The sequence below is a fragment of the Triturus cristatus genome, chromosome 4_2, assembly GCF_964204655.1.
Source record: "Triturus cristatus chromosome 4_2, aTriCri1.1, whole genome shotgun sequence".
In the NCBI taxonomy this organism is placed as follows: Eukaryota; Metazoa; Chordata; class Amphibia; order Caudata; family Salamandridae; genus Triturus; species Triturus cristatus.
In genome coordinates, this window is record NC_140586.1 from 234549626 (window position 1) to 234577454 (window position 27829).

The following is a 27829-nucleotide window of genomic DNA, read 5'->3' on the forward strand; positions in this document are numbered from 1 at the left end:
GTCTGTAAATATGAACAAATTGTAAATTGGAAGTCAAAAATAAAGTTGGTCTCTTTAACTTGATTCTTGCGAGCAGTGCAAATGAAACAAACGGAATCGAGTATGGATGATTGGTGGTCTCAAATGAAGCACTTCTATGTGCCAAAACAAAGAGACTGCAATAGGAGCAAAAAAGAAAAAATTAAATGCAAGAGTGTAGCGTATCACTTCGTCTTTCAGAGATAAAAGTACATTTTGAAAAGCTTCCACCTCCCCATTTAAATTTAGATTTTAGCATATCTTTTCTTTGTGAATTAAATAAAATATTTCATAACTTGTGTATTAGTTTGGTGTATTCTTGTTTCTGTATTTTAGTGCATTGGTTTGAGGCTCAACTCAGCTACATTTCTTAGTCTGTGGCTCCTACTTCCAGTTGTGATTCGCTGGGGGTCGACAGAAGTGAAAAGGTTCAGAACCTCAGGTGTAAGATGCTAGTCTGAGATGTGAGAAGAGGACATGACTGATAGCCAGCTAAACCACCAAGCTTGACTTACGAAAGGCAAAAGGCCAGCTTCACGGAAACTAGACCATGCATTTGTGACAGGCAAAATGCTCATCACAAACGCGCAATTGTATTTTTTTGTGGCCGCATGCCCTGAGTCGCTAAGAGGTCCTGTGGTCAGTGGAACCGGCTTGGCAGGGAGAGCGGACACCGCACTTCCATTCTCAATCTAGCTCTCCACGCATATCTAACTGCCTGCGTTGTGCTCTCATCACCCACGCATTCACTTTACCCTATGGGAGGCACTGACCTTTAAAGCGCACCTATTTGTTAATGTTTAGATATATATTTCCAACCCTAACTTAAGGGATGGAAATGTAAATCTATACTTCACCACGCATGCGTGGACCTACAGTGTGGATAGGGACACTTCTATCTCCTGCTTTGACTGCAGCTTCCTCCGTGGCACAGTGGTGAATTTGAGCCGGTGGTTTCCGGTGCTGTCCACCGGCACTTAATTGTTAACACCAGCGCTTGTGACAGTCTGCCACGCTGACTGAAGCGCTGACCACAACAACAGTTAATTAGTAATTCAATATACATTAAAAATTACAATTGCCTGCCGCCCAAACCAATCGTATAGCTTTGGGGGCCATTATAGTTATGTGGCAAGGTTTACTAAATTATGTGGCTAGAAAGGGCAAATTATGCAGCACAATGTGTCGTCTTTTAAAGCAATATTACGTCACTCTTTTGTCATTTTTACACTTTACCACTGTATGGAGAAAGGTTTCACCTCATTAATGTCAGGTTAACAACTACATACAACAATCAACAACGTCGATGTTAAACTCTAAGAATAATTTAGCTTTACACTGATAACTAAGCAAAACAATGATCTCTAAGCAAAATGTAAACCTCTAAGTATAACACTTAACTCTTAGCATAACTTAGAGTGCTAAGGATAACATTGAACTCATCAGAATTATGAGGCCACTCGGTATGAGCACCTGCGTACTGCACTGAACTCTAAGCATAACTTAAACTCCAAGTAAACCACTACCATTCAAGCAAGCTATTCAGCACTGAGCACAGCGGTGGCATCGAAGCACAGCTTTGAAATGAGAGCATGGCATGGATCTTTCAGCATGCCTTTGGGTTATTAGCATGCACTTCTATTGAACGCATGACAATGAACTATAAGCATAGTATTAGCTTTCAGAAGACACCAAACTTTAAGGAGAAAGTTAAGTTTAAGCCATTCAGTCAATCTAACTTGCAGCATGACACAGTCTCCACACATGAAATGCACTCTGGGAAATAGAGAACAGCTACTTCTGGGTTTAAAATGAACACCATACAAGTTCCCTAAGGGACCAACTAATGCAGCCACCAAAGGTCATCTACACTTTTTCTAGAGAAGCAAACCAATGCAAACCCAGCTTGGATGGTGCCAGTGAAGGAGGCTTGGTAAGCACTCAGCTACCCCAGAAGAAGGGCAAGTGTTGCTACCATGAAGCCTGAGCAGCTAGGAACATGCAGAGCTGATTGTCAGAGTGGGCACAGGCAGAGTGGTAAGTGGAGAGGGAAAGCCAAGTGATTAAATACACTAACCCAGGGAGCACAGAACATGTACAAGGCAGTGAGATTCTGCCCATGTGATATGACGGCACGGTAGCGCGGACGCTAGTGAGACATTTTGGCACAGATTTGTGGCTACTATGACGGGTATCGCCCAACACCCTGGCAGCAATTTGAGCCTGATTATTCTATAGCTTAACACAGTCTTATGACTATTTTAAACCTGGCAAGAGGTGTCTAATTTATAAAGAGGCTCATTTGGGAAAGGCAAAATTGGCTATTCTGTCTACTCTCCTTGCAGGTCCCCCACCTCATTCAGAGTTGGGGGAATCACCTAGTTTCTGATGGTAGAGCCTCAACTGACTCCACCATCGAAAAACCTTTTCCATTGATCCTCGCATCAAAGAACCACTGGTGTAACAGTGTAGGAAGCCGGGCCCTGTCTAGTGCAGCTCTTCCATGTCTGTTTCTTCAGTGACATTGCTGGGTTTTTATGCAGACCCTCTCCAATCTTACCACCATTTTAGAGGGTTGTTTCTGTATAACAAAAACTTTAAATGCTTGTGATTTCCATCTTAAGACAATTTAAGAGTATCTTTTCTGACCTTGGACAGTTTTAAGATTGTCTTACACAAGGAAAAACCTTAAGTAAATCAGGGTCATGTTTCTTCGCTTAAGAAAGTCTTAAAATGCATTAAGCCAGGAAAAACTATAGTAAATCAAGCTCTAATTTCTGAACCAGATTCTCTTTCTGGGGTAGCTTGTTGTGGTCTGAAGCAATTTACCAAAGCTGAACCAGGCCTAGATTCTGTCAAAGCATATAAACCTCAACAAGCATCATCAGTGGCATTCCATGCTGCATCATTCAGCCTGGAAGTGTCACCGCAGACGGCTTGATTTTGCAGGTGGGATATAGTCAGTGCATCACGATATACATCACAGCAGGAGGTGGGATTAGAGATATTTGGGGATTTATCCAGTGTCTTTACTTATTCATGCCTAAATGCATCTAAGAATTACTGAGTATATTTAAATTTCTCCTTCCAGGGCCAGCATCACACGCGATCCCTTCTATGACCTTGTTGCTGCTCGCAAGAAAAGGATTGTCCGAAAGAATTGATCCAATTGCAGTTTAGCAAAGGAACCACCTTATCCTTGACATTTAACCCTGAGGAGCCACGAAGATCGTTCCTCCAAGGAACTCACCTTCTCAACCTTTTCAGAAAAATGTACATGTGCTGACATCCTGGGCACCCAGTCCCAAAGTGAGATTTTTCATGGAGTTAACTTTCATTCGGCAACATTAGACACCGGCGAGTGCTTTTCGTGAGTTGCTGAACTCATTCTCTTTGTTCAACAGATAGAAATACGTGGAGAGAGGGAACCTTGATTTAAATCTAAACAATCTCTGGGAGAATTTGCAACACAAATCCAAACTTTACTTGAATAATTATTGCATTAATGACAATGATTTTCCTGGTAAGCAGTGTCACAAAGACCACCGGAGCAGATTGTCCCTCAGCTATTCTCATGGTATGTTTCAGATCTGGGTGTAGGGTATGTTTTCAAAGAAAAAGTTGCACCATCGTTCCAGTCATCAGGTTCTTCCCATCTCATCATCACCATTTCTCCAAATAACGTTTTTTGGTTCCTGACCCTCTCGCTCATGAGTCTCAGATGCATGACTTCCCAATTGACCACTTATTTTATTGTACCTCTCTCATGCCTCCCATCTCCATTGTAATCCTACAACAGGATTTTAAATGTCTCTCTTGGATCTTCCATCTCTCTTTTGAACTATATACTATACAGATTTAAATGTTTGAATCTGCCTGCAAAGATTACTTAATGCTAATCTAATGCCATCATGGAAGCTGTTCTCAAGACTGTCTATAATCTGTACTTAGCCGCCTGTAAATGTGTTGCAAAGAAATTGACCCAATATACCAAGTGTGGCCTCCAGAATTGGACACATTATTCCACATAGACCTTCAGAACTGGATACAATATTGCAGGTGGATGTTCGTAAACAAGACACAAGATCCCAGATGAGGTCTCCAGCACTGGACACATATTCTAGAACTGGACACAATAAATCTGCTAACAATATTTCAGATGGGGTTACAAGATTCCATGTGAGGCCTCCAGAACTTGACGCAATACTCCAAATGAGGGCTACAGAAATGGTTACTGTGCTCCTGCACTGGATTCAGGATTCTAGCTGTCAATGCTCTAGAACAGGACACAATACTCCAGAGGGTCCCCCACAACTGGAACCAACAGTTCAGATAAAGGCTTCAGGATTGGTCACATACTCCAGAACAGCACACAATACTCCATATGATGATACTCCAGATCTACACACAATATCCAAGAACTAAACAGAATAATTGAAATGTAAGTAGCCCAGAACTGGATGCAGCTCAATGTGGACACAATACTCCAGACAAGAGCTCCTGAGCTGGCCACTATACTCCAGATCTGCACACAACACTCCAGATGAGACCGCCAAAACTGGAACTGAGCATAGTACTCCACATGAATTCCCCTAAATTCATTGGACACCATGCTCCAGAGGAAGATCTGGAGCACTGGACACAATTCTGTAGATGAAGTCTCCTGCGCTGAACGCTATTGTTAGGATGCAGCTCCCAGAACAGGACACAATACTCCCATATGAGGCTTCCAGAACTTGCCAATCCAGTCTAAGATAACTAAAACAAAGATACAGTCTGGCCAGCCATACAAAGGGCTTACACTGCGATGTTACTAGTGTGAGAAAAAGACACATTATAATGTTTTTAAGCATCTTCTTGTTTAAAAAATTGAATTTGTGACTGGATAGTTGTAGATATTTTGCATTAATGTACAGTGTATATTGATTATTTTGTTTTTTGGTAATCTATGAAAGTGATAAATATAATGATACAACTATTTCTGTTTGCTTGTCTTGAGTTCATCAACCAGTTGCATATTTTGTGTTTAGGTCTGGCTTGATGGCGCAGTCATCCTTGACCTTATTTGATCAACCTAAAAACAGCTTTCATGAATAGTACAGAGGGGATTTGGCTTCGTGCACATTTTGGTGGACAGGACTATGTTTTGACTGGGCAGAAGTTGTGTGCTTCCACTTGCCCTCTTAGAGCTGTAATAACCATTTGTTTATCACACTGTGTGAGCCAGTACTATTTATTTAGTCTAGCTATTTTGTTACAATATTTCTTGACCTTTAGTAAACCACTTCGATACCTTCAGGTCAAATTTGTGCTATATTAAACTGCAAAAACAAATAAATTATGGAATATATGACTGTCCATACCAATCACCATGGTAATTAAATGATTAGATGTGCTGGTGAGCAGTTCAGAGAAGACAGCTTGGTGTGGCTTTGACCTGGGAAATGTGATTCCCCCAAATTGGTCAGAGGTACTTTGGATACTTTTGATCCTGACTCGGATGGCATTGAAGTCCTGAAACTGGGAGCCCATGTACCAGATTCAGTAATTATGTACCTGGATCCTTTGCCCTTGGAGCCCCAAGACATATATGGATTGAACCCAGGAATGGCTGGCTTCCTCGAACGGAAGAAAAACAGCACAGCAATCAATAGGTTTAAGGGTTCTTCGGTGCACCTTACCTTATATATGAGGTTCCAGGGACACAAAGCACCCTAAGGCACCCTAAAATCTTTACTGCAACAAGTAGATTATGTGATATAGGCCAGTTAACTAGCCCATTACCCTGAACAAGCTAAATACTTGGATCTGGATCTCAAGGCATCCCAGGCGGCATATACAAAAATTAATTGTAACCTGGAGGATTAGAGATACCAGCGTCATTTACTACTGTGTGCCTTGAAAAGCTATAACCAGAAGGATGAGAAACTGAAGTAACTCAAGGTAGACTTTCTTAATTTCTGCAAAATTGATTTCCTGGACCCAACCCAAATCATCACCATTGGAGCAGACCCCAACTTCAAGAAAACTTGAATCCTGCCACTGTCTCCTTTGCATTATCACCTCAAGTCACTTGTCATCTCTTCATTATAGCACTGTTGCATTGACTGTCTAACAAGTGGTTCACCATGACTAAGAGTTCTTGAATACTTGCAACCAGTTTTTGCTTAAAGGTTGTGAAAAATGAGAGATCGTTGTCCCTGAAGTGCTGGAAGCTTTCTCCCACTGTGTGGGGATCATTGATTGCTTTCCCTGTCTGCGCATGGTGATCTAGGGCAGGGTAAAGGAAGGAAGACAGTTGGGTCTTCAGGTGTAGATAGAATATGGGGAAGGAATATGGAATGTTGGATAGTGAGAGATTCCAGGACGGCAGTTGCTGCCTGGGCTTTGTTCTCAATGGCAGTGGATAAAGGCACTTGCTCAGTTACCTGGTCTCATCGTCTCTTCAGTGGTGATGAGTGCCGTGGGCAACAGGCTCAATCGTCCCCCATGCTGTGGGCCTTTGGTAATTTCATGGTGTTCTGCCTGCTTGAGACATGACTACCCTAGCTGTCGAGAGAGGTCATCCTGTGGAATTTGAGTCTCTCCCTGTGTGGACAGAGAGCTGGCAGCGGATGAACACTCCCATTTCAGGACTTACTCCTTGCACCTTATTAACCTCTGGTACACTTTCAAGACCTATTCTGACCATCCCTGTGACACACGCTGGACATGCACATTGGAGTGCATGCACATTGGAGAACAGGCTAACAGCTGTGGAAAGGCCTGGGATGCATGATGCGTGACGTGATGTGTCTCCACATAGCGGCCATTACATTACATTGGGAAGCATCCCAACTTCTCAAAATAGCTCACCAGTGAATTGTGGAATTTCTCATTGGCTGTACTAAGAGGTGTCTCTTTGAGGTGGCCACTTTGCTTAGGTGGGAAGCATCCCACCCTCCTATGATCAGTTCATCAGTGAGTTGTGGCATGCCCTGCTATACCTACCTATTTTACCGGTGACCAGTACACCGTAACACATTGTTGTTGATTACTGCCTGTACATTCACTATCGCTTGCCTGCATTATCAGCGTCAGGCACACTGTTACAACATTTGTTGTATATGGTATTTGTGGAAGGCCACTATCTTCTCTTCATATATTGTGTGGCAGCAACTCACCCATGCAAAGTTCTGTCACCTCACATATGTATTGTAGTTAGAAATATCGAAAGAATCTCTGCACCACCATTTTATCTGTCCCAGGAACTCCTCCTTTGTGTTGGGAATACTGGAGGGAGCCTTTTGAAGCATATTTTGAAGTCTTTGATACCTTCAAGTCTAAAAAGGAAATAGCCCTGTTAGTGTACAATTTAGACCAGGAAAGCAGATCTGTCTTGAAAACTCTTCTTTCAGAAGTTATGTAAGTGTTTAGTGGCACTGGTGAGGATGGTGCATCAAAACACCCAAAAGGAGGAAGCCACCCAGTTGTGATGTACCCTTTAATGGTCAGAAAGTAAGAATAATGGCAGATTCCAGCTCACCTTACACTTTGATGAGTGAGGATGAGTATACCAGATTTCCTGGTGTTCCACTTGGCTAGTCTTGCATCTATGATGGCAAAAGGGTGGAGGTTTTCAGAAAATTTGAGGCATAATTAGAGTTTCGCTAATGGCCCGATATATATGGCTAAGATTGGGTCAAATTTGTTAGGATGGAATAAGCAAGGGGACTTCAACATAGTGTTAGATGTTAACCCCCCTGATCAATTTCTATCTAAACAACGACTCTTCAGTGCCGTTTGTGATGATGTGTATCAGTTAAATGACTGTCAATGGGTTAGCCGATATCCTGGAGTGTTTAATGATGGGTTAGGAAAATTAAAAGGATTTCAGCATCGCATAGGCTTTCTCTGTGGTGCATAGGGTATGTAGGGTGCCTCTGGTGTTGTTGAAAGAATTCAAATCTGAGCTGGAAAAATTGTATGCCCAGGGAATAATTGAGCCAATCGAAGGTCCATAATGATTATCCCCATAGATCTTGCACACAAAGTAAACACATCTTTAAGGTTGTCTATGGATTTGTGTAATTTGAATTCCAACATTTGAGTAGCCCGCCAACCCCTGCCCAACATAAATGAGATGTTAACCACTCTCAAACGGTCTATAGTTTTCACGTCTCTCAACATGTCTTCAGCTTACCATCAGATACAATTATGCAGGGTGCATACTGTTACGTACGAATGCCATTCGGTTTAGCATCTACTACAGCTGTTTTTGCCACGAATGATAAGAAACGTATTCAACAGTATGACTTGTGCAGTATACTTTCAGGAAAACATGTTTGTCTATGGTAAGGATCAGGACGAACATGAAGTAAGAGTTAAAAGTGTGTTAAATGTTATTAAAAAGTGTGGGTTGACACTCAGGAAGGACAAGTGTAAATTTTGTCAAACAGGGGTAGATTATTTGGGACATCATATATCGAGTAAAGGAAATGAGACCAAAATTAACATTTTAAAAGCTATTGGGACTCACTGGGATTAGGTGAATATTACTCCAAGTTCATGAATAATTTTTCTATTTGTGAAAATTACTTTTAAAAAAATGTTAAGTATGACTGGAACAGCAAGTGCAACAATGTTTTCAAGACCATCAAACATGAAAGTGTTTCTGCTAGTCCACGTAAGCCTTTTGACACTAATGGCTTAAGCATTATTACTGCTGATGCCAGCAATCACGGTTTAAAGGTGACAGTATTAAGGAAATTACTGATTTTGCTTCAAGAGCCTTACGGGGTGATTAGCACATACACGCTATCATTGAAAAAGAAGCCCTGGGCTCTTGGTTGGGTGTCCAAAACTTTCAAATTTTTGTATGGGGGAATTAGTTTATTTTGCAGACAGACCATGAGCCTCTTGTAGATTTATTTAGAACAAGCTGTAGTCGTAGAGCGACTCACATATTTCAAGGTAGCAGTATCGGTTGCAGGAATTTCAATAAAAGTTTCATTATGTTGATAGTGTGCGCACTTTTGCTTCTTCTTTGTCTAGGCTGCCACTGGTAGACCAACTTGATGAGGTTGATCACAATCATGATGATGTAGAATTTGTACGTTCTGTTGTCACTGTTATAACACGCTGTCTGAAGAACAGGGTATGGAAGCAGTTGTGAATTATGCTGTAATGCAAGAACTCATGAAATGTTTAACAGGAAAATAGCCTACATTTAAAGATATGCAAGATAGTCTTGCTCCCTAGTGAAGGATTTCAAGAGAATTGCCCATAATGAACGGATTATCGCGCAGATGAAAAGTTCTTGCGGTTTCTTGTAGTCTTCGTAATAAGGTAATGAACCTTGCCGATACGGGTGACGTTGGCATACCTGCCATGAAGAGTAGAGTGTAGAAAGAGTTTTGGTGGCCAGGGGTGGATAAAGATGTCAAACATTATCTCAGGTAGTGTCGTAACGGTAAGTTTCAATTCTGTTAAGGACACGGAGGCGAGGATTATGCTTTCCTTTCTCTGCTTTAATAAACATACCAATTTCTTAGCAGCCATGAAAAGCAACAACAAAGATTTTTCTCCCAATAAAAAAGGAAAAACATCTCCTAAACAGCAAAAAGAATGAAGGAGTGAAAACAGACTGCAACTCCCATGAGTCCAAAGGGTACAGTGCCCAACAACTCCTCTCACAGTGTCCAGTAAGCACAGATATGCCCTCCATTTTGGCTGTCCCCCCTATTTCTTCGCGCGAGTCACGCCATATTCCTACTGGTCTTGCTTCAAACCGTCATTCCCTAAAACAAAGTAGAGACAGCGTAATGTTTTCCAAGGACAACCTCCATTGGTAAAACTCAAGAACATCGTCACCAACAAGATTCATAGACTCTTTTACCCAAAAAAACAGAACATCTTAAGAGCAATCAAAATGGGTTACTTACACCTCTACGGGCGGGTTCGCACAAGACGTGCTGTGGGAGGGATAATCCTCGCCTCCGTGTCCTTAATAGAATTGAAACTTACCGTTAAGATGCTAGGCAAATTTAGATTCTATTTCAGGACCGGAGGCTCTTATTATGCTAGTTTAAAGCTTACTTACCACCAACTGAGCGATATCCAAAACCGATCAGAAATAAAACCTCTTAAAGGTGGACCAATCCGTGGCGCGCATCAAGTCCTCCAAACGGGCTCCCAGAGAAAAAGCTTTAGAAGCCATCGCGCCTCTGGTGGAATGAGCTCCAAACTGTCTTGTGTGAATGCCCGCCTCTTGCATGACCCAACGCACCCACCTGGCTATGGTGGACGAGGAGACTAATTTGTGCGGTTTTCTCAAGGTGATCAAAAGTTGACGTTCACCCAGAGGGCGGAATTCTTGAGTTATATCTTCATATGCCTTGAGACAGCGCCCCCGGGAAGACCTATAATCTCAGGATGTGATTCTTTAATAGAACCAATCTCCAAGTTCATGGATTATTTTCTCAAACCCTTCATTCACGAAGTGCCATCTTTCCTGCGAGACACCACTGATTTTATCAACAAACTGGTACCAATAAAGTTTGACCAAAATGTACATTTTTTGGTCACATTAGACGTTGTCTCTCTATACACTCAGATACCCCAGGATGAGGGCCTGGCTGTAGTTTTCTCATATCTGGAAAGTAGAGACAGACCCACCAAAGTACCCAGTGACTTCATCATGGACTTAGCCAACTTTGCTTTAAAGAAGAACTTTTTCAACTTCAATGGTGTGTTCTATTACCATGTCAAAGGAGTAGCGATGGGCTGTCCGTTCGCACCAGAGCTAGCGGTACTCTTTATGGCCCAGTATGAAGAAAAATTAATCTATAAGAATAACCCTTTCCTCCAATACATTGGTAATTGGATGCGGTATATTGATGATGTCTTTATGACTTGGACAAGTACAGAAGACAATCTGAACAAATTCCACTGCTGGCTAAACGACCGCACAGAAGACATTAAATTCAGTTTGAATTACTCAAAAGTCAAGATTCCATTCCTTGATGTAGAGGTTTACCCTACAGAAGACGGCCTGGTCACTACTCTTTTTAAAAAACCAACTGACTGTAACAAAGCGTTACACTTCACGAGCAATCACCCCAGGAACTTAAAAGAGAATTTACCCTACGCGCAATTTTTGCGTATTAGACGCAACTGCTTTTTTAATGATGAATATATGCTACATGCATCCAAACTATTGGACAATCTAAGACAACGAGGATATCCTAAAAAGCTGCTCAAAAGGTCTTTAAAAAGATCTTGGTTCACCCCACGAGATGTGCTCCTTGAAAAGAATGCTAAACCACCACTTGAGAGAATTGTTTGTATCTCTACGTTTTGTCCCAATTCGAACATGCTCAAAAAAGTCATTAATCACAATTGGCACTTGATCAAGAACATCGATCAATCACTCAGACACAACCCTCTTTTTGCCTTTAAAAAAGGATGTAACATTGCAAATCAAATTGTGCGGGGGCAATGCCCATCACAAAACAAAACACCTTACGAGACTATGTCACACTTACACCATTATGTGGCCATCATAAATGCATATGCTGTTCATTCACTGAAGAAGGCTTTCTTTTCCAACACAATTCCATCTATTGGAAACACGATTCATTCACGAACTGCAAAAGCAAATTCGTTATTTATGGGATACGATGTCCTTGTAATCTATTGTACATTGGGAAAACGAGTCAAGAAATCCGACTAAGAATATCCCAACATAAATCAAGGATTAACAAAAACGTCGAAACAGCGCCATTGGTCCCTCATTGGAAAAGTAATAATCATTCAATCAAAGATTTAAGATGGACAGTCATCTCAAAAGTGGAACAAGATGAGAGAGGAGGCGATTTAGAACTAAAATTGTCCAGACGTGAAGCAATGTTAATTTTGAAATTTAATACAGCTACTACTGGATTGAATGAACTTTCAGAACTGTTCAAACTGACTTGAGCCATGCGGACCCTTTTCCTATTCGTTCTTTGGTATACGGAGGTATTCCATCTAGCTTTGCGTACAGGAGTCTCGACAAAGTTTTTTAGGAGTCAATATAAAATATTATAATACTAACTGCTTCAAGGTGTATCCGACCTCATCATGATACAAAATTACAACATATGAATAATTGGCAACGAATTGGCGTGGCCGTGCATTCTTCTTTTGCACCACCATTTACACCATTGAGAACACACCAATTCTGGTAGTATAGTTTTTATAGTTCTCCTTGGAAACTAACTTCATTTCCAGGCTGCAAAATCTTTTCACGCCATTTTCCGAATATTCTCACAACTGTTTATCGCAGCAACGTAAATTCCACAATACACATGCTCTAAAAGCATAGTCTTTCTTCCATGATTCTCCCGGGCACATAAACAGCGCTGAGGTCACATGACCGGACTCACAACTCGCGAGACTGAGAGGACGAAGCAAACTGGATTCTTAAGGTATGGCCCCCGCTCTCCTTAGCGCATAGACAAAAAAACTTAAGATTCTATTTACTCTGTGCCCCTTCCAACTAACCGGCCGTTCTTTTCTCACAGAGCTCTGAAAAACTCAAATCAGCGAGTCGACCCGATTCACCCCCGTGACTCTGCTCTCTAAGGTAATTGATTCACATGTTCGTTTTAATACCCCGTGTTATCGGCAGCCTTATTATGCTTATACTTTGCTCGTATCATTTCTACAACAGCGCTTAGACAAAAAACTTAAGATGCTAGTTACTCTGTGCCCCCTCCAAACTAAACGGCCGTACTTTTCTCACAGTGTTCCGTTTAAGAAAAAACTCAAACAAGAGACTCCACCTGATTCATCCCGCCACTCTGCTCTCGAAGGTAATTCTTTCGCTTGAACGTTTTAATACCCCGTTGTATCGGCAGCCTAATGATGCTTACACTTTGCTCGTATTATTTCTACAACAACATAAAAAGAGATTTGCACGCTCTACTGCCCTCAGCTTGGACTTCACATTCGTTTCTGTAAGTAAATTCAGCCCTCTGCAGTGTGCCCAATTCAGCTCTTTTATTGAACCGGATCAGTGGTTAAAACATCTTTTACCCTCATTCAGGTTTACTAAAACAAGACGAAAGTCAAACATACAACATCATGTGAGTAACAAGCAATTTAAGAGGATGACTGGTGTTACTTTAGCAGCTTTCAATTTTTCTAATTGTTTCTGACACAACTTTCTCTGACTCTGTTGCCTTTCAGAATTATTTGTGATATAGATCGGCTGATCTATTTTCCACCCACTAGAGGTAATTAAGCTCCGTGTACACGCGCAGACTTGTAAAGAGACGGTGTTGAGCTTCTAGACATACTGAATTATTCTTTCTTTTTTGTTTTCCTAGCCTACAGGTCCTGATGAGAGCCCTAGTAATTATGGGGACTCGAAAGGCGTAGACCTTGCTTTTTTGGCCACAAGAATTTGAATCCAATCAAATTGTTTCTGACACAACTTTCTCTGACTCTGTTGCCTTTCAGAATTATTTGTGATATAGATCGGCTGATCTATTTTCCACCCACTAGAGGTAATTAAGCTCCGTGTACACGCACAGACTTGTAAAGAGACGGTGTTGAGCTTCTAGACATACTGAATTATTCTTTCTTTTTTGTTTTCCTAGCCTATAGGTCCTGATGAGAGCCCTAGTAATTATGGGGACTCGAAACGCATAGACCTTGCTTTTTTGGCCACAAGAATTTGAATCCAATCAAATTATTAGACAAAATTGTTTAGCCTTTTCTCTTCTGTGGCTTTTTACAAAAATGTCTTATGTATTTGATGAATGAATCCCTTGTATGTTTCTGAATGGATGAATGTGTGAATGAGAATAAATGAGTTGAACTGAATCGAATGACTGAATGTGATGGTTTGTGAAGATAGTACAGTATTGTCCACTGAGTGTTTTTCTAAACTTCCAATTGATCTACAAATTAGAAGGTCAACCATATGAATAATAAATTAAAGAATTGATTGATTCAATCGACAAAGCTTCTTGTCTAGGGTTTTTGTTTGGTTCAAAAATGCCTCCTCACAATTGATTGAGAAAAAAGTTTTTTGCAGTACTAGCAATCTGTCATTACTTCTTGAGACAATTCACAACACATAACTTGGGGACATCCTGAAAGGCTGGGTACGAGATTGTCCGAGACAAGGACTTAGTACGACGACCCACTGTGAACGTTACCCCATCCAGGGAAAAAACTCTTGCCGAAACGACCAATGCACGGTCATCCAAAACCCTCCGACAGGAGACCAGACACAACCGAATGGCCAATTTTGCCGAAATCACCTTCAGTGAAAGATACTTGTTCTGGTGCCAAGAGAGAAAGAGATTCAAGACCAAATTAACATCCCATAGGGTGGAATAACGCGGTTTCAGGGGCAACGAAAGGCGAATAACCCGCAGAAGCCTGCAGAAAAAGGGATGTTCCCGGACCGGGGCTCCATCTACTGGACCAGGTTAATGGAATGGTATGCCAGGCCGTCCGTCGCCAGTCCTGCCAGAAAGTTCAAAACTGGGACGACACCTGCGACCAAGGGATCCAAACCCCGTTGAATACACCAACGAAACCACTTAGTCCAGGTGGAACGATATCGTTTGGATGTGCTGTCAGCCCAGGCCTTTGATAACAGGACTTGAGCTGGTCGCGAAAGGCCTGGGAGTGACCATCGGTGCCAAAAAGCTGCCATGCCATGAGGCGGAGAGGATGAAGAAACTGGGGGAGTAGGATTGGAGAATCCCAAGAAAGTTCAAGAAGAACCGGAAACCAGACTTGAGACCTCCAATACGGCGTTACCATTACCACCTCCGCTCTCTGATGGCGGATTTGGGCCACCGCCCGCAGAATCATCGAAAACGGAGGGAAGGTATATCCCTGCTCCAGTCCCCATTCCTGAAGGAATGCATCCGTAGCCTCCGCCAGGGGGTCCAGCCTCCAGCTGAAGAAGCGCGGGAGCTGGTGATCCAGACGGGACGCAAAAAGGTCCACTGAAAATGTTCCCCATAGATGGAACAACCATCTGAAGATTTTGACATGCAGCTTCCACTGGCTGGAATCTCTCAGATGTCTGGAATGCCAATCCCCACCTGGTTGGATTGGCTCTGAAGATACCCCGCTGTCATGGATATGTGGTGAGCCAGGCAGTAATCCCAAAATTCCTTCACCAGATTCATCAAGGCTCGGGAGCGGGGGCCTCCCAGATGGTTGACGTAACGGACCGCTGAGACATTGTACATTTTCAGCAGGACACACGAGCGGACTCGGTCCCTGGTCTAGCACCAGACCGCAAAAGACCCCGCTAAAAGTTCCAAACTATTTATGTGCAATGCTTGTTTGTCTAGCAACCAGGCGCCTCTGGTGGAGAACTTCCTGCAGCGGGTGCCCCACCCCGACCTGCTGGCGTTGGACTCTATGACCAGGTTGGGAACCAAGACGAAGATTGCTCTGCCATTCCCCAAACTACTACATTACAAGACTAGACAGACCTGAGAAGACAGGTGGTGGTATTGCCTGCATCCATAGGAACAACCTTGCGGTAAGACGCACAAACACCCCAGTACTCTCATCATGTGAATACCTCTGCCTACACATTACGAGCAATAACAAGCCACTTTGCTCACTACACTCTATCTACCATCCTCCGGGCAACAACCTCACCTTCATCGAGCACATGATGGACATCATAGCGACAAATGCAGGACAACAAAATACACAGATCTTCCTGGGTGACTTCAATCTCCACTGGAACGATCCTGACGATCCAGAGGTCAATAGCTTCAAACTTTTCCTATCCGACCTCAACTTGTCCCAAATATGTGACCGCCCCACCCACGGAAAAGGCTCAATCCTTGATCTTGTAATTTCCAAAGCGGGCTCTACCCAGCTAGAATCGATTCTCCCATGCGACTGGTCTGATCACTACATTATCACCTTTCACATCAAGGAAGTAGTTAAATAACTCTCTGTCCAACCGACGAGAACGAAAATCTGGAAGAGGAACCTAGAAAACATCAATCCGGCAGACCTTGCATCCGCTAGTCGCATCCTCACGCCAGCTCCGGTTGGATCAAATGATGTACAGGATCTGACCAATCACTACTTTAACTCTATGAACAGGGTTCTTGACACCTTAGCCCCATTACAATTAAAAAGAGTGTCCAAAAAGAATTCAAACCCCTGGTATGATGGTAGACTAAATGAAGACAGAAGAGCACTGAGAGCAATTGAAAGACAATGGAGAACAGCCCCATCCACTGCCCACCTCAAACTACTAAGATGCACCAGAAATGCCTACTACAGAAGGATTTGTCGCTCAAAAGCTGACTTCATAGGTGTACAACTAGACCAAGCCAAGAATCGCCCCAAACAATTGTTCGAAATAATCAATACTCAGTCTAAGGGTGGCCCCCACTCCCCCCTAGCCAATCCAGATTCAATCCCCAACTGTGAGGATCTTGCCTCCTTTTTCACAACAAAGACTGACAAATTAAAGGCAGACCTACTTAATGATCTATCATCCATTACCGATACACACTCAATTCCCTCACGGTCCTCACCAAGTAACCCCTTTATTGGTCCCATTATACACGACCTCAAGAACAATGCCTCCTGGACTACCTTCAACCTCTACAGCGAAGAAACTATCCTAAACACGCTCACCACTCTGAATCCTTCCAATCACTTCACAGACCCCCTTCCAGCATCCCACGCAAAGACCTTCATGCCACTGCTAGTGCCCCTGTGGACTAGAATCATAAATTCTTCTCTCTTGCAAGGAACCATCCCTGAGATCCTCAAAGCCGGTCAGGTAACCCCCATCCTTAAGAAAGTCTCAGCGGACCCATCAGAACTAAACAACTATCGCCCCATATCCAATATCTCAACCTTGGCCAAACTACTTGAAAAATGTGTCCACATGCAGCTTAGTAAGCATATAGACTACTTCAACCTGCTCGACCAATTCCAATCAGGCTTTCGATCAGGGCACAGTACCGAATCAGCTATGACCCACATAATTGATGACGCATTACAAATACTGGATCAAAACAAAGCATGCTTGCTAATCCTACTTGACCTCTCTTCAGCGTTCGACACTGTCAAACATGACAATCTACTGAACCTCATGAAGCATAGAATGGGGCTATCCGGGACAGTGTTAAACTGGTTCACTTCCTTCCTCCAAAACAGAACACAAAGATTCAAGACCAACGAATCTTTATCCAACCCCACCCCAGTCACCTTGGGAGTACCCCAGGGCTCTTCCCTCTCCCTGACACTCTTCAACCTGTTTATGGAACCACTCACAGAGCTTCTCAGCCACGAAAATATCCAATACCACATGTACGCAGATGACACACAACTCTACATTAAGATCCAATCTCTCGACGACATCAAGTCCCTGAACTCATCGCTCCAAAAGACACAGACATGGCTAGCTAAGAATCATCTAAAGCTAAACACACTAAAAACAGAATTCCTCCTAATCGCTCCCCACAACCAAACAACGACCATCCGTGAGTGGATGAAGCATCTAACTGCACTCGACGGTCAACCTTTTATCATTGACTCCGCTAAATCTCTAGGAATAACCCTGGATAATAAGCTAAATATGCAGAAGCACATCAGCGCTGCAACAAAAGGAGCAAACTTTCAGATCAACACGCTGAGAAAATTGAAACCCTTCATTCCCGCAATGGATTTCAAACAGGCGGTTCAATCCCTAGTAATTCCCAGAGTTGACTATGGGAGCGTCGCTCTCTGTGGTCTCCCCAAGGCAACGACCGCCCCTCTCAGAGCATCAATCAATACAGCCGCCAGACTCGTTACAGGCACTAAAAGAAACTGCCACATCTCCCCTGACCTACATGCCCTAAACTGGCTACCTTTTGAGGCCAGGATCCAGTCAAAAATTGCCTGTATGACTCATAAGGCCCTACACCACAAAACCCCTAGGTACCTAGCTGAAAAACTGGTATTCTCAGGTGGTAACAGATCTACCAGGAGTTCTAACAAGCTTTTACTGAAACCGCAACGTTTCTCCAAGAAAATAACATACAATCGTACCTTCTCAGGAATGGCCCCCAGGATATGGAATGCCCTACCCCCAGAAACGAGACTCAATCCATCTACGGCTTTTTTAAAAAAAGAAGTGAAATCGATTCTCATGTCCAAATTTACTTGAACTATAGCTATCTGCATTTCTCTGTATTATGTACCTTGTCTACACATAACACTGTATTTTTATGTACACACCTTTTTCTATGTCAGATATGTCAAGCGCTCTGATACCCGCAAGGGTCTTGTCCGCGCTATACAAAACCGTCTAAATAAATAAAATCAATAAATAAAATTCCAGGCCTCCATATGAGTGAGCCACCATGACATCTCTTCTTTCACCTCCTGAGAGAGGGGAACCGCTTGATCGTAGGACAAACCTTCCCTTAAGTGATACCCTTTTAAGGTCTGGAAGGCCCGATAGTGGAGGGGCCCTTGAAAGATTGCCAGGATGGACGAGGTCTAGCCTCACCATCCAATTGGATGGCAATAGAACATCCCGGAGGAGATGAATCCCCTCCATCTTGAAATGCCGGTACACCAACCAACTGTTGAACTCTTTAAGGTTGATTACCGGCCGGCGTCCCCCGTTGGTTTTGTCCACCCAAAAAATGTTGCTGAGGAACCCGTTGGGATGCAGTGTCGACGGCAAATGGCCCCTTTGCAAAGCAGCGCGGAGACCTCTTCATCGACCAGCAGTGCATCGGCAACAGAAAAAACGATGGGGTGAGGTAAAACACGCTGGCGCGGGTGATCGTAAAACTCTATGTGAAAACCTTGTATGGTCTGCAGGACCCAAGCATCTGAGGTGATATTTGCCCAGGCGTTGTGGAAAGCCACCAGACGGCCCCCGATACAGATTTGTGAAACAGGCAATACACTTACCATTGGAACCACCGCCGCCGCCGTTGTTTTTGAAGCCACCTCGGCCCCGGAACCATTGCCCTCTTGTGGAGTAAAAGTTTGTGTAATTCGTGGTAGAGTTGTACTGTCTCCGCCCGGAGCCTTGTCCCCTGTTGGGATTGCGTTGACCATCGCGGCCGGTCGAGCGGTCCCTGCCATGACCGGCCCCGTAGGAAAAACGGGTCTGGAAAACCCTCTTTATGTTGGACTGGGCCTTGTCCAACGAGGTAAAAGTGACAACGAATGTTCCTAATTCTTTACCAAACGGGTTCCCAAATAGGCCCAACTGTGCAACAGCCCCGGCCTCCGAGGAGGCCAAATCGCCCAGTTTCTGGTCTAACTTGATCAATAGAGAGCGACAGTGTTCTGTCGAAAGGGCGCAGTTTGCATTGCCCAAAACAATTATTGCATGTTGCGCCGAATTGGAGAGCACTTCGGGCGAAATGTTGGATCCCGTCACCTTAGCCTCCTCCGCCATATCCAATATTTTCGTAAGAGGGCCTATTGTGTCTAACAACTTATCTTGGCAGGAACGCCACGAACGACCAATGCCCTTCCGGGGATCTTTTATGTATTTGGCCAAAAAAGTGGCCATCTTGGAGTCCAACTCCGGGGTGAAGGCGACTTTACCCTCTAACGTGGGGCACGGACACTCTGCTCTCAAGCACCCTCTAGCCTCCTTTTCCAGGGGTTTGCGGAGGCGGCCGGCCACAGACTTGGTCACCTTATCCCCAGGGGCCCAGGCTGCTGACCGAGGATGAATGATTTCATCCGGGTCCAGCATACCTGAACTGTCCTGCGGCAGGTCAGTGGAAGTGGAAACCGGGTGCCAAGACCCCTCATCGTCATCTGTATCCTCTGGCGAATCCCCGGCGCAGGAGACTCAAGGGGCTCTTGCACTGGAGCTGGGGTGGGGGGGACCACTTTAGCCAAAAAAGCGCTCTTGAGGCACACAAACGCACCCTTATCCACCCCTTGCGCCACATCAGTACCACCCTCCGGACAACTCTTCTTCGGGGGCGGAGGCCCCTCCCGGGGCGCTGGGGTGACAACAGGGACCGGGGCCAAATAGGCTTGCGCCAATTTGGCGCACTCCTGGACTATGTGATCTGAAAGGCGCTGTTCCATGGGGCTCTCAACTTCATTCACACACCTATATATGGAGGTATCAACTGCGTCAAAGAAATCATCATCATAGGGAAGGTACTCCTGGTACACCTCTTCCTCATAAACATCATCATGCTCCATGTACACAGAAAAAACCCAGCTACAAGATTTCACGGAGTCACTTTTATGACCCCGCTGTGTCAAAACCATATGCCTGCTTGTAGCAGGCATAAGGAGTGACGCAGCACAGCAAGTATAGGCCACCCCTGAGCAGTGCTGGAGTTGCAATGCGCTTGTGACATGACTCCAGCACAGCGTCACCTTTACAACGACAGATGCGTGACGCAACTGTATATCCTTGCGCCCCAGTGCGCCGCATTGTAAATATGGCGCATCCATGGTGGCGCAGGTTTTTTTTACGTCACGCAAAATAACTGCCACATCCCTGCTAATATGCAGAGATGCGCCAGTTATTGTAAATCTGCCCCCTGGTTTGTAAAATATCTCTGGAAGTCCCTCTAGAGACTGGAAATCGTGATAGGGGACACCAAATCTCGCTTGCGGTTGCCAGCTCGTATTCTTAAGCCTTGTGTTGTTCCCATTGTCATTGCATTACAGGAACAAAATTCCACCATTTTTATGAGAATGCCGCATTACAAGAGTAACACGGAGTCACCAAAGTTCTCCAATTGTGCTCGCGAGGTAAAAATTCCATCTGGGGTTACTGTTCATGGTCTCGCTGGACAGCGCAGCTGTCGCCAGACAATTATGTGAGAACATAAAGAGAAACAAAGAGAGGAGTAGAGAGGTACCACTCAGCGAGTGGGGGAGGTGGATACTTCCTCCCAGTCAGTTATACATAAACAAAAAGGATCCACCCACAAGTACAAGAGATCACCCAATTACTCAATGTGTATCCCACGATCGTGGAAAATACACATTAGTTGTTTAAATACCCCTCACACACCAAAAGGGCCCTTGGTGTCATGCTTCATCATACGGGTCTTCCTGCCCCTCTACGGGACAGGGCGTGCTACGACCTACGTTTGCGCGGGAGCACTGTTGTTGGTGAGACAGCTATGTGTGATGCGGGGGTGTGAGAGGAAGGGTCAGGAGTGAATAAGGAGTGAATTAAAAAATACCTGGCTCTCAGGTCTAGGAAAATTTATACTGCCGGTCGAGCTGGTATTGTTAAAAGGTGGGGTAAGGAGGGTGTAAGCCTCAATGAGCTATATCTCCTAGTGGTGTCGACATGTTTCGAAGCTTCCCCATGCTTCTTCGTCAGGACCTTAAGGATCCCTTCCTGTCCCTAACTGTGTTGTGTCAAGTAACAAAGATTGTGAGAGAAAAAAAGAATATGTAAAAGGAAGTAAATAGCCTCCACGATATCAATGCCTTAATAGGTCTTACATAGTCCTATTAACCTAGAGGGAAATAAAAGGCGTATTAATTACGTATGAAGTAGTTCAATCCATTGTGTGAGTACGGTGATCTGTAAAAAAAGGTGAAGAGTACTGGTCTCTTGACGCTATCCGTAACGTTATCACGTGATCAGTGATGAAAGTACTGTGTGACAGATGGACATACAACATTAAACATAACACACACACATAACAAAAAGCACACACTCTAATAAAAAGGGGTGACTAGTTCAATGTATATTCATTGCCAGAATCAAATTCCCCACAAAAGTATGGACATACTTGCTCACAGGAGATAAGTAACCTCATGAGCTCGTGAACCGAGTGGTGGGCGTGCCAAGTGGGCTACCTGCATGAAGAGAGGAACAGGAGAGGCAAAAGTGGGCAAACGACCAAAATACTAGCGTTGTCAAGATGTTACCTCATTCTCACTGAAGCGCCGTACTTACGACTCCAGGGATCAGTGTCCCGCCAAATCAACCACCCCGGTCGGCTCCGTCGATAGAACTGAATCGGACGGTGCGCGTTATAAATAGCTACATCAATTAGTGTAATTGTGCCTAGGTGGTAAACGCCCAATGCGCGCTGATTCTGCAAACGGAGACCCGGAATCGGAAGTAGACCGTCCGGGTCATTCCGACCAATTGCCTGAACCAGGACCGAAGGGGGAAGGACCCCATGGGAAGGACCTGGGTGTCTTGATCCACTGCCTGTCTAAAATACCTGATCGGATTTAAACGGAGTAGATGTTGCAGTTATCTGCCCATCGAGGCTACCTGATGAAATAAAAATAAGGAGTAGGTGCTCTAGTTGACTAGGACTTGTGATCGGAATGGTCACCCGGAACATCCAAATAAGCCTGGGATTACAGGAGATGGATCTCAGGGACATAGGTGTCCAAGCCAATGCCTGCATAAATATCAGACTGATCGAGAACAGATGGTTGATTAAAGGAATGGCAGGTGTAGTAGCCCAATCGGTTTCAAGAGAGCGTGGTACTAGTGGGCAAGGAGTGTATGAACTAGTACTCAGTCTAAGTGCATGGAGGGATTGGTATAACTCCATACACGAAAGGTAGGGGTCACATTAGTGATGGACTGAATAGCACGACGTCAATAGGGAGAAACTGACAGAGTGCCAAGAAATGTACAGTGATACAAGAAATGATTCCAAGACTAAAAACATTGAGCCTACATTCCTAACAATAGGAGGAGATGGCAAAAAAACCCACATTGGAGACGGAGAGGTACCTGATAGGGACAGTTTTAGAATAATCGCCCCCAGACAGATGAAAACTACAGTGAGGTTGTAGAGCCTTAGATAGGAAGCCATTCAGTCTGTAGTTGGAATTCTTAAAGATGGAACTGGTTCCATGGTATAACGTCATTTAAACCATGGATGTGAGTACCCAAGCGAAAAACCCAACGCTGCTCTTTTTCCTGAAGGCCATGTTCGCTGCCCATTTGTTCAATCACTGTCCATTGTAGATCATTAACGCCATGTCCACTAGAAATATAGTGGTTGGACATTTTGGTAGTACTACGCCCGCATCTGACATTACTGCGGTGTTCACCAATGCGTGTCTTGATGGGTCTCGTGGTCATACCCACATACTCCAGACCACACGGGCAGGTGATTAAGTAAACAACGTTTTTACTGTTGCAATTAGTAAAGTTCCTCTGGTCCCATTTCTCGCCATTGCGGAATTGAATATGTCTGCTTCTCTTAGTGAGTGGGCAAGTACTACAGTTGCCACAGGGATGATGACCCTGTACTGGAGGTAGCAGACCTTCAATTCTGGGCTGGGATGTATTCTTGGGTCTGGTGTGGACAAGCATGTCCTTCAGGTTGCGACCCCTCTTATGTGCAAACATGGGTTTCGTGATGTTCAAGCCACAGCTGTTGAGGAGACGCCAGTGTTTATTCACTATCTTAGTGATCCTGTTGGAGTGTGTGTTAAAGGTGGTCACACAGATGGGCCTTTCATCAGTCTGAGTGACCACTTTGTCTTCCAAGAGAGCTTCCCTGTTGTTATTCCTTGCTCTCTTGAGGGCTTTATCAATGATCGGCTCGGGATAGTTGCGCTCGATCAGTTTCAGGCGTAGTTCGGATGCTTGTTTCTTGAACTCTTTGACCTCCGTGCAGTTTCTCCGAAGACGGAGGAATTGACCATAGGGTAGATTTATCCTAAGATGACGGGGATGAAAACTGTCAAACAAGAGTAAACAGTTCTTGGCTGTTGCTTTAAAGTGCGTGGTGGTTTTCAATCTGCCCTGCTCCGGGTAGATATTGAGATCCAAGAACACCAGATTGTGAGCTGACACAGTATGTGTGAATTTCAAGAACAAGTTCTGTTGATTGAGCCACAACATAAAAGCATCAGTTGAGTTTATATCACCTTCCCACACAACCAAAACATCGTCTATGTATCTTTTCCAGACTTTGATGTGAGGGAGGAAGGGATTCATTGTGTGTAAGATCCTACTTGTCTCGAGATGGTGTACATAAAGACCCGCTAGACTAGGAGCGAAGGTACTCCCCATGCTGGTACCGTGTCGTTGCTCATAGATGTCATCACCATACATAAAGAAATTACGGGTAAGTGCTAATGATACACATTCCATCACCAGATTGCGTGGTGTATGGTATTCCCACGGGGCAGAAAAAAGTACCTCCTCAATAATGAGTAATGTTTCATCATGGGGCAGGCTGGTGTACAGACTTTCCACATCAAGTCCTATGACTAAATTCCTAGTAGGGTCAAACTCATTATCCTGTAGTATTTGCAGGACATTCTTGGTATCGCGAAGGTAGGTGCTAGTACCTTGAACCAGTGGTCGAAGGAACGCGTCCGCGAACCTGGACAGTGGTTCCAAAATAGAATTTACGCCAGAGACGATTGGTCTACCGGGGGGGGGTGCTCAGATTTTTATGGATCTTAGGTATCGTGTAGAAGTACGGGATCCTGGGGTTGGTATTGACCAGGAACTCCGCCTCCTTCTTAGTAATCCAATCATTTGCCAGGGCTTCCTCCACCATCGTGACAATTCTGATCCTGATTGATTCGGTAGGATCTATCTGTAGAACGCCATAGTTCCTGCGATCGTCTAGTAGTTTCCTACATTCAATGTCATAATTGACTGTAGTTTGTAACACAATTGCTCCCCCCTTGTCCGCTGGTTTGATGATATTATCATGGTTCATGGATAGTTCACGAATGGCCTCCTTTTCTTCCCTCGTGGTGTTATGAAAAGTTTTACTGTTCACTGTTGGAATCTCCTGTATCTCACCCATCACTGCTTTCTCAAAAGCAAGGATCTCCACCGGTAGTGCAGAATTAGGGGGTACAAAGGTGGATTTATTCCGGAGACCTGTGTCCTTTCTCATTATTTCAGTGGTTGGTAGATCGCTGAAAAACACCTTCAACTTTAATTTCTGGATGAATTCATTGATCTCAGTCAGGGTCTTGAATTTATCGAATCGATTAGTGGGAACGAAACCGAGTCCTCTCTCAAGGACCCTGTTTTGTATTGGTGTGAGGATCAGATCAGTGAGATTGACCACTAAGTTCACTTTCGACTTGTTGATGGTTGGGGAGGCATGTTGCTGGTCATGCTCCTGGTTGAGACCCGTGGGGTCTCGGTCTCTGGTGCCGACCAATGGACATTGAATCCCCCTCTGTTTCGTGCTCTTCGTGGCCCTTGGCGTGCCCCTAAAAAAGGTTGCGGGGTGTAGTTATACTCAAATTCTTGTGGTGGAGGTATCCACTGAGGGAAAGGTCCTCCCATTATCGGTGGACCATATGCAAATGGGGGGTAGGTAGGGGGTCCTTGGTAGCCGTTCCAGCCACCACCCCTTTGATAAAAAGGGCGTTGGTTGTAATTACCCCTCCCTCTATTGGACCGTCTGCCACTGCCCCTGCTGGAATTGGAGTTATCTGAGCCAGTATCAGAGGAGTCATCATCATAATTCTGATTCTGATTCTTAGGGACATAGTCGTCTCGTGTGTAAGGATGCACTCGTTCGTGGCTGAACCGTACAGTATCCTTCTTGAGTTTGTTGTATTTACTCTGTTTCAATGTCATCTCAAAATCAGTTATCTCCTGGTTGAGTTCCTCCAGGCGTTTTTTAAGGACACTCGGGGATATATAGGCCTTGAGACGGACTTCTAGGTTCACAATCTCAACCTTCAGTTCCTGTGTTAGTCTGGTAGCTGTTTTTATGATTAGCACTAACCAGTCCCTGGTGCAGTGCCACGAAATTAGTGACCAATCACGTTTAAAGGTTTTATCTTGTTGAAAGATAAACGGTTCGTTACGGACTATCAGGCCCTGGGGGGCTGCATTAGCCCGTAGGTATTCAGTCATTAATAGTCCATGTAAAGCAGTTCTGATCTGTTCTCTCCTCAAATTGGCCAGTTCATCCCAATCAGCATTGTTGGGCCCTGGGTCAGTGTTGCTCAGCCCCTCAAAGGGGTTGATGGCGACCAGAATCCTTTCAACTTCTTCATCTGCGATGGTTAATCCCATGTTATCTGCCATCTTGGTATCTCATAGAATGTGATTATAGTGTGAATGAAAGAGGTGTGTGTATGTCTGTCCAAAGGTGCTAGGAGTCCAGTGTCCTAAGAGGTAGTAGTCTAGTGAAGTTTATTATATCAAAGGGGTAGATAGCCCCTGGTCTACGGGGGTAAATAGCCACACGTAGAAAAATGTATCAAAGTGCTGCTAATAGTAGCACTGATGCTAGAAAAACCTAGAGATGTATAAAACAAATAAACTCCCACAGCTGTACGCTGTCTATCATATAAAGAGAAACAAAGAGAGGAGTAGAGAGGTACCACTCAGCGAGTGGGGGAGGTGGATACTTCCTCCCAGTCAGTTATACATAAACAAAAAGGATCCACCCACAAGTACAAGAGATCACCCAATTACTCAATGTGTATCCCACGATCGTGGAAAATACACATTAGTTGTTTAAATACCCCTCACACACCAAAAGGGCCCTTGGTGTCATGCTTCATCATAGGGGTCTTCCTGCCCCTCTACGGGACAGGGCGTGCTACGACCTACGTTTGCGCGGGAGCACTGTTGTTGGTGAGACAGCTATGTGTGATGCGGGGGTGTGAGAGGAAGGGTCAGGAGTGAATAAGGAGTGAATTAAAAAATACCTGGCTCTCAGGTCTAGGAAAATTTATTCTGCCGGTCGAGCTGGTATTGTTAAAAGGTGGGGTAAGGAGGGTGTAAGCCTCAATGAGCTATATCTCCTAGTGGTGTCGACATGTTTCGAAGCTTCCCCATGCTTCTTCGTCAGGACCTTAAGGATCCCTTCCTGTCACTAACTGTGTTGTGTCAAGTAACAAAGATTGTGAGAGAAAAAAAGAATATGTAAAAGGAAGTAAATAGCCTCCACGATATCAATGCCTTAATAGGTCTTACATAGTCCTATTAACCTAGAGGGAAATAAAAGGCGTATTAATTACGTATGAAGTAGTTCAATCCATTGTGTGAGTACGGTGATCTGTAAAAAAAAAGGTGAAGAGTACTGGTCTCTTGACGCTATCCGTAACGTTATCACGTGATCAGTGATGAAAGTACTGTGTGACAGATGGACATACAACATTAAACATAACACACACACATAACAAAAAGCACACACTCTAATAAAAAGGGGGGACTAGTTCAATGTATATTCATTGCCAGAATCAAATTCCCCACAAAAGTATGGACATACTTGCTCACAGGAGATAAGTAACCTCATGAGCTCGTGAACCGAGTGGTGGGCGTGCCAAGTGGGCTACCTGCATGAAGAGAGGAACAGGAGAGGCAAAAGTGGGCAAACGACCAAAATACTAGCGTTGTCAAGATGTTACCTCATTCTCACTAAAGCGCCGTACTTACGACTCCAGGGATCAGTGTCCCGCCAAATCAACCACCCCGGTCGGCTCCGTCGATAGAACTGAATCGGACGGTGCGCGTTATAAATAGCTACATCAATTAGTGTAATTGTGCCTAGGTGGTAAACGCCCAATGCGCGCTGATTCTGCAAACGGAGACCCGGAATCGGAAGTAGACCGTCCGGGTCATTCCGACCAATTGCCTGAACCAGGACCGAAGGGGGAAGGACCCCATGGGAAGGACCTGGGTGTCTTGATCCACTGCCTGTCTAAAATACCTGATCGGATTTAAACGGAGTAGATGTTGCAGTTATCTGCCCATCGAGGCTACCTGATGAAATAAAAATAAGGAGTAGGTGCTCTAGTTGACTAGGACTTGTGATCGGAATGGTCACCCGGAACATCCAAATAAGCCTGGGATTAC

The 27829-nt window shown here is 44.3% G+C and overlaps 1 protein-coding gene across 1 annotated transcript in view; it reads left to right on the forward strand.

Annotated features, from left to right (window-relative positions):
* CYTH4 (cytohesin 4) overlaps positions 1-4996 on the forward strand; it is a 234564-nt gene extending 229568 nt beyond the window's left edge. Inside the window, exon 13 of the mRNA XM_085601358.1 lies at positions 3110-4996. Within this exon, the coding sequence (XP_085457484.1) occupies positions 3110-3182 (73 nt within the window). The 3' untranslated portion in view covers positions 3183-4996. The remainder of the gene's footprint in view (positions 1-3109) is intronic.
* Positions 4997-27829: the final 22833 nt, after the last annotated feature.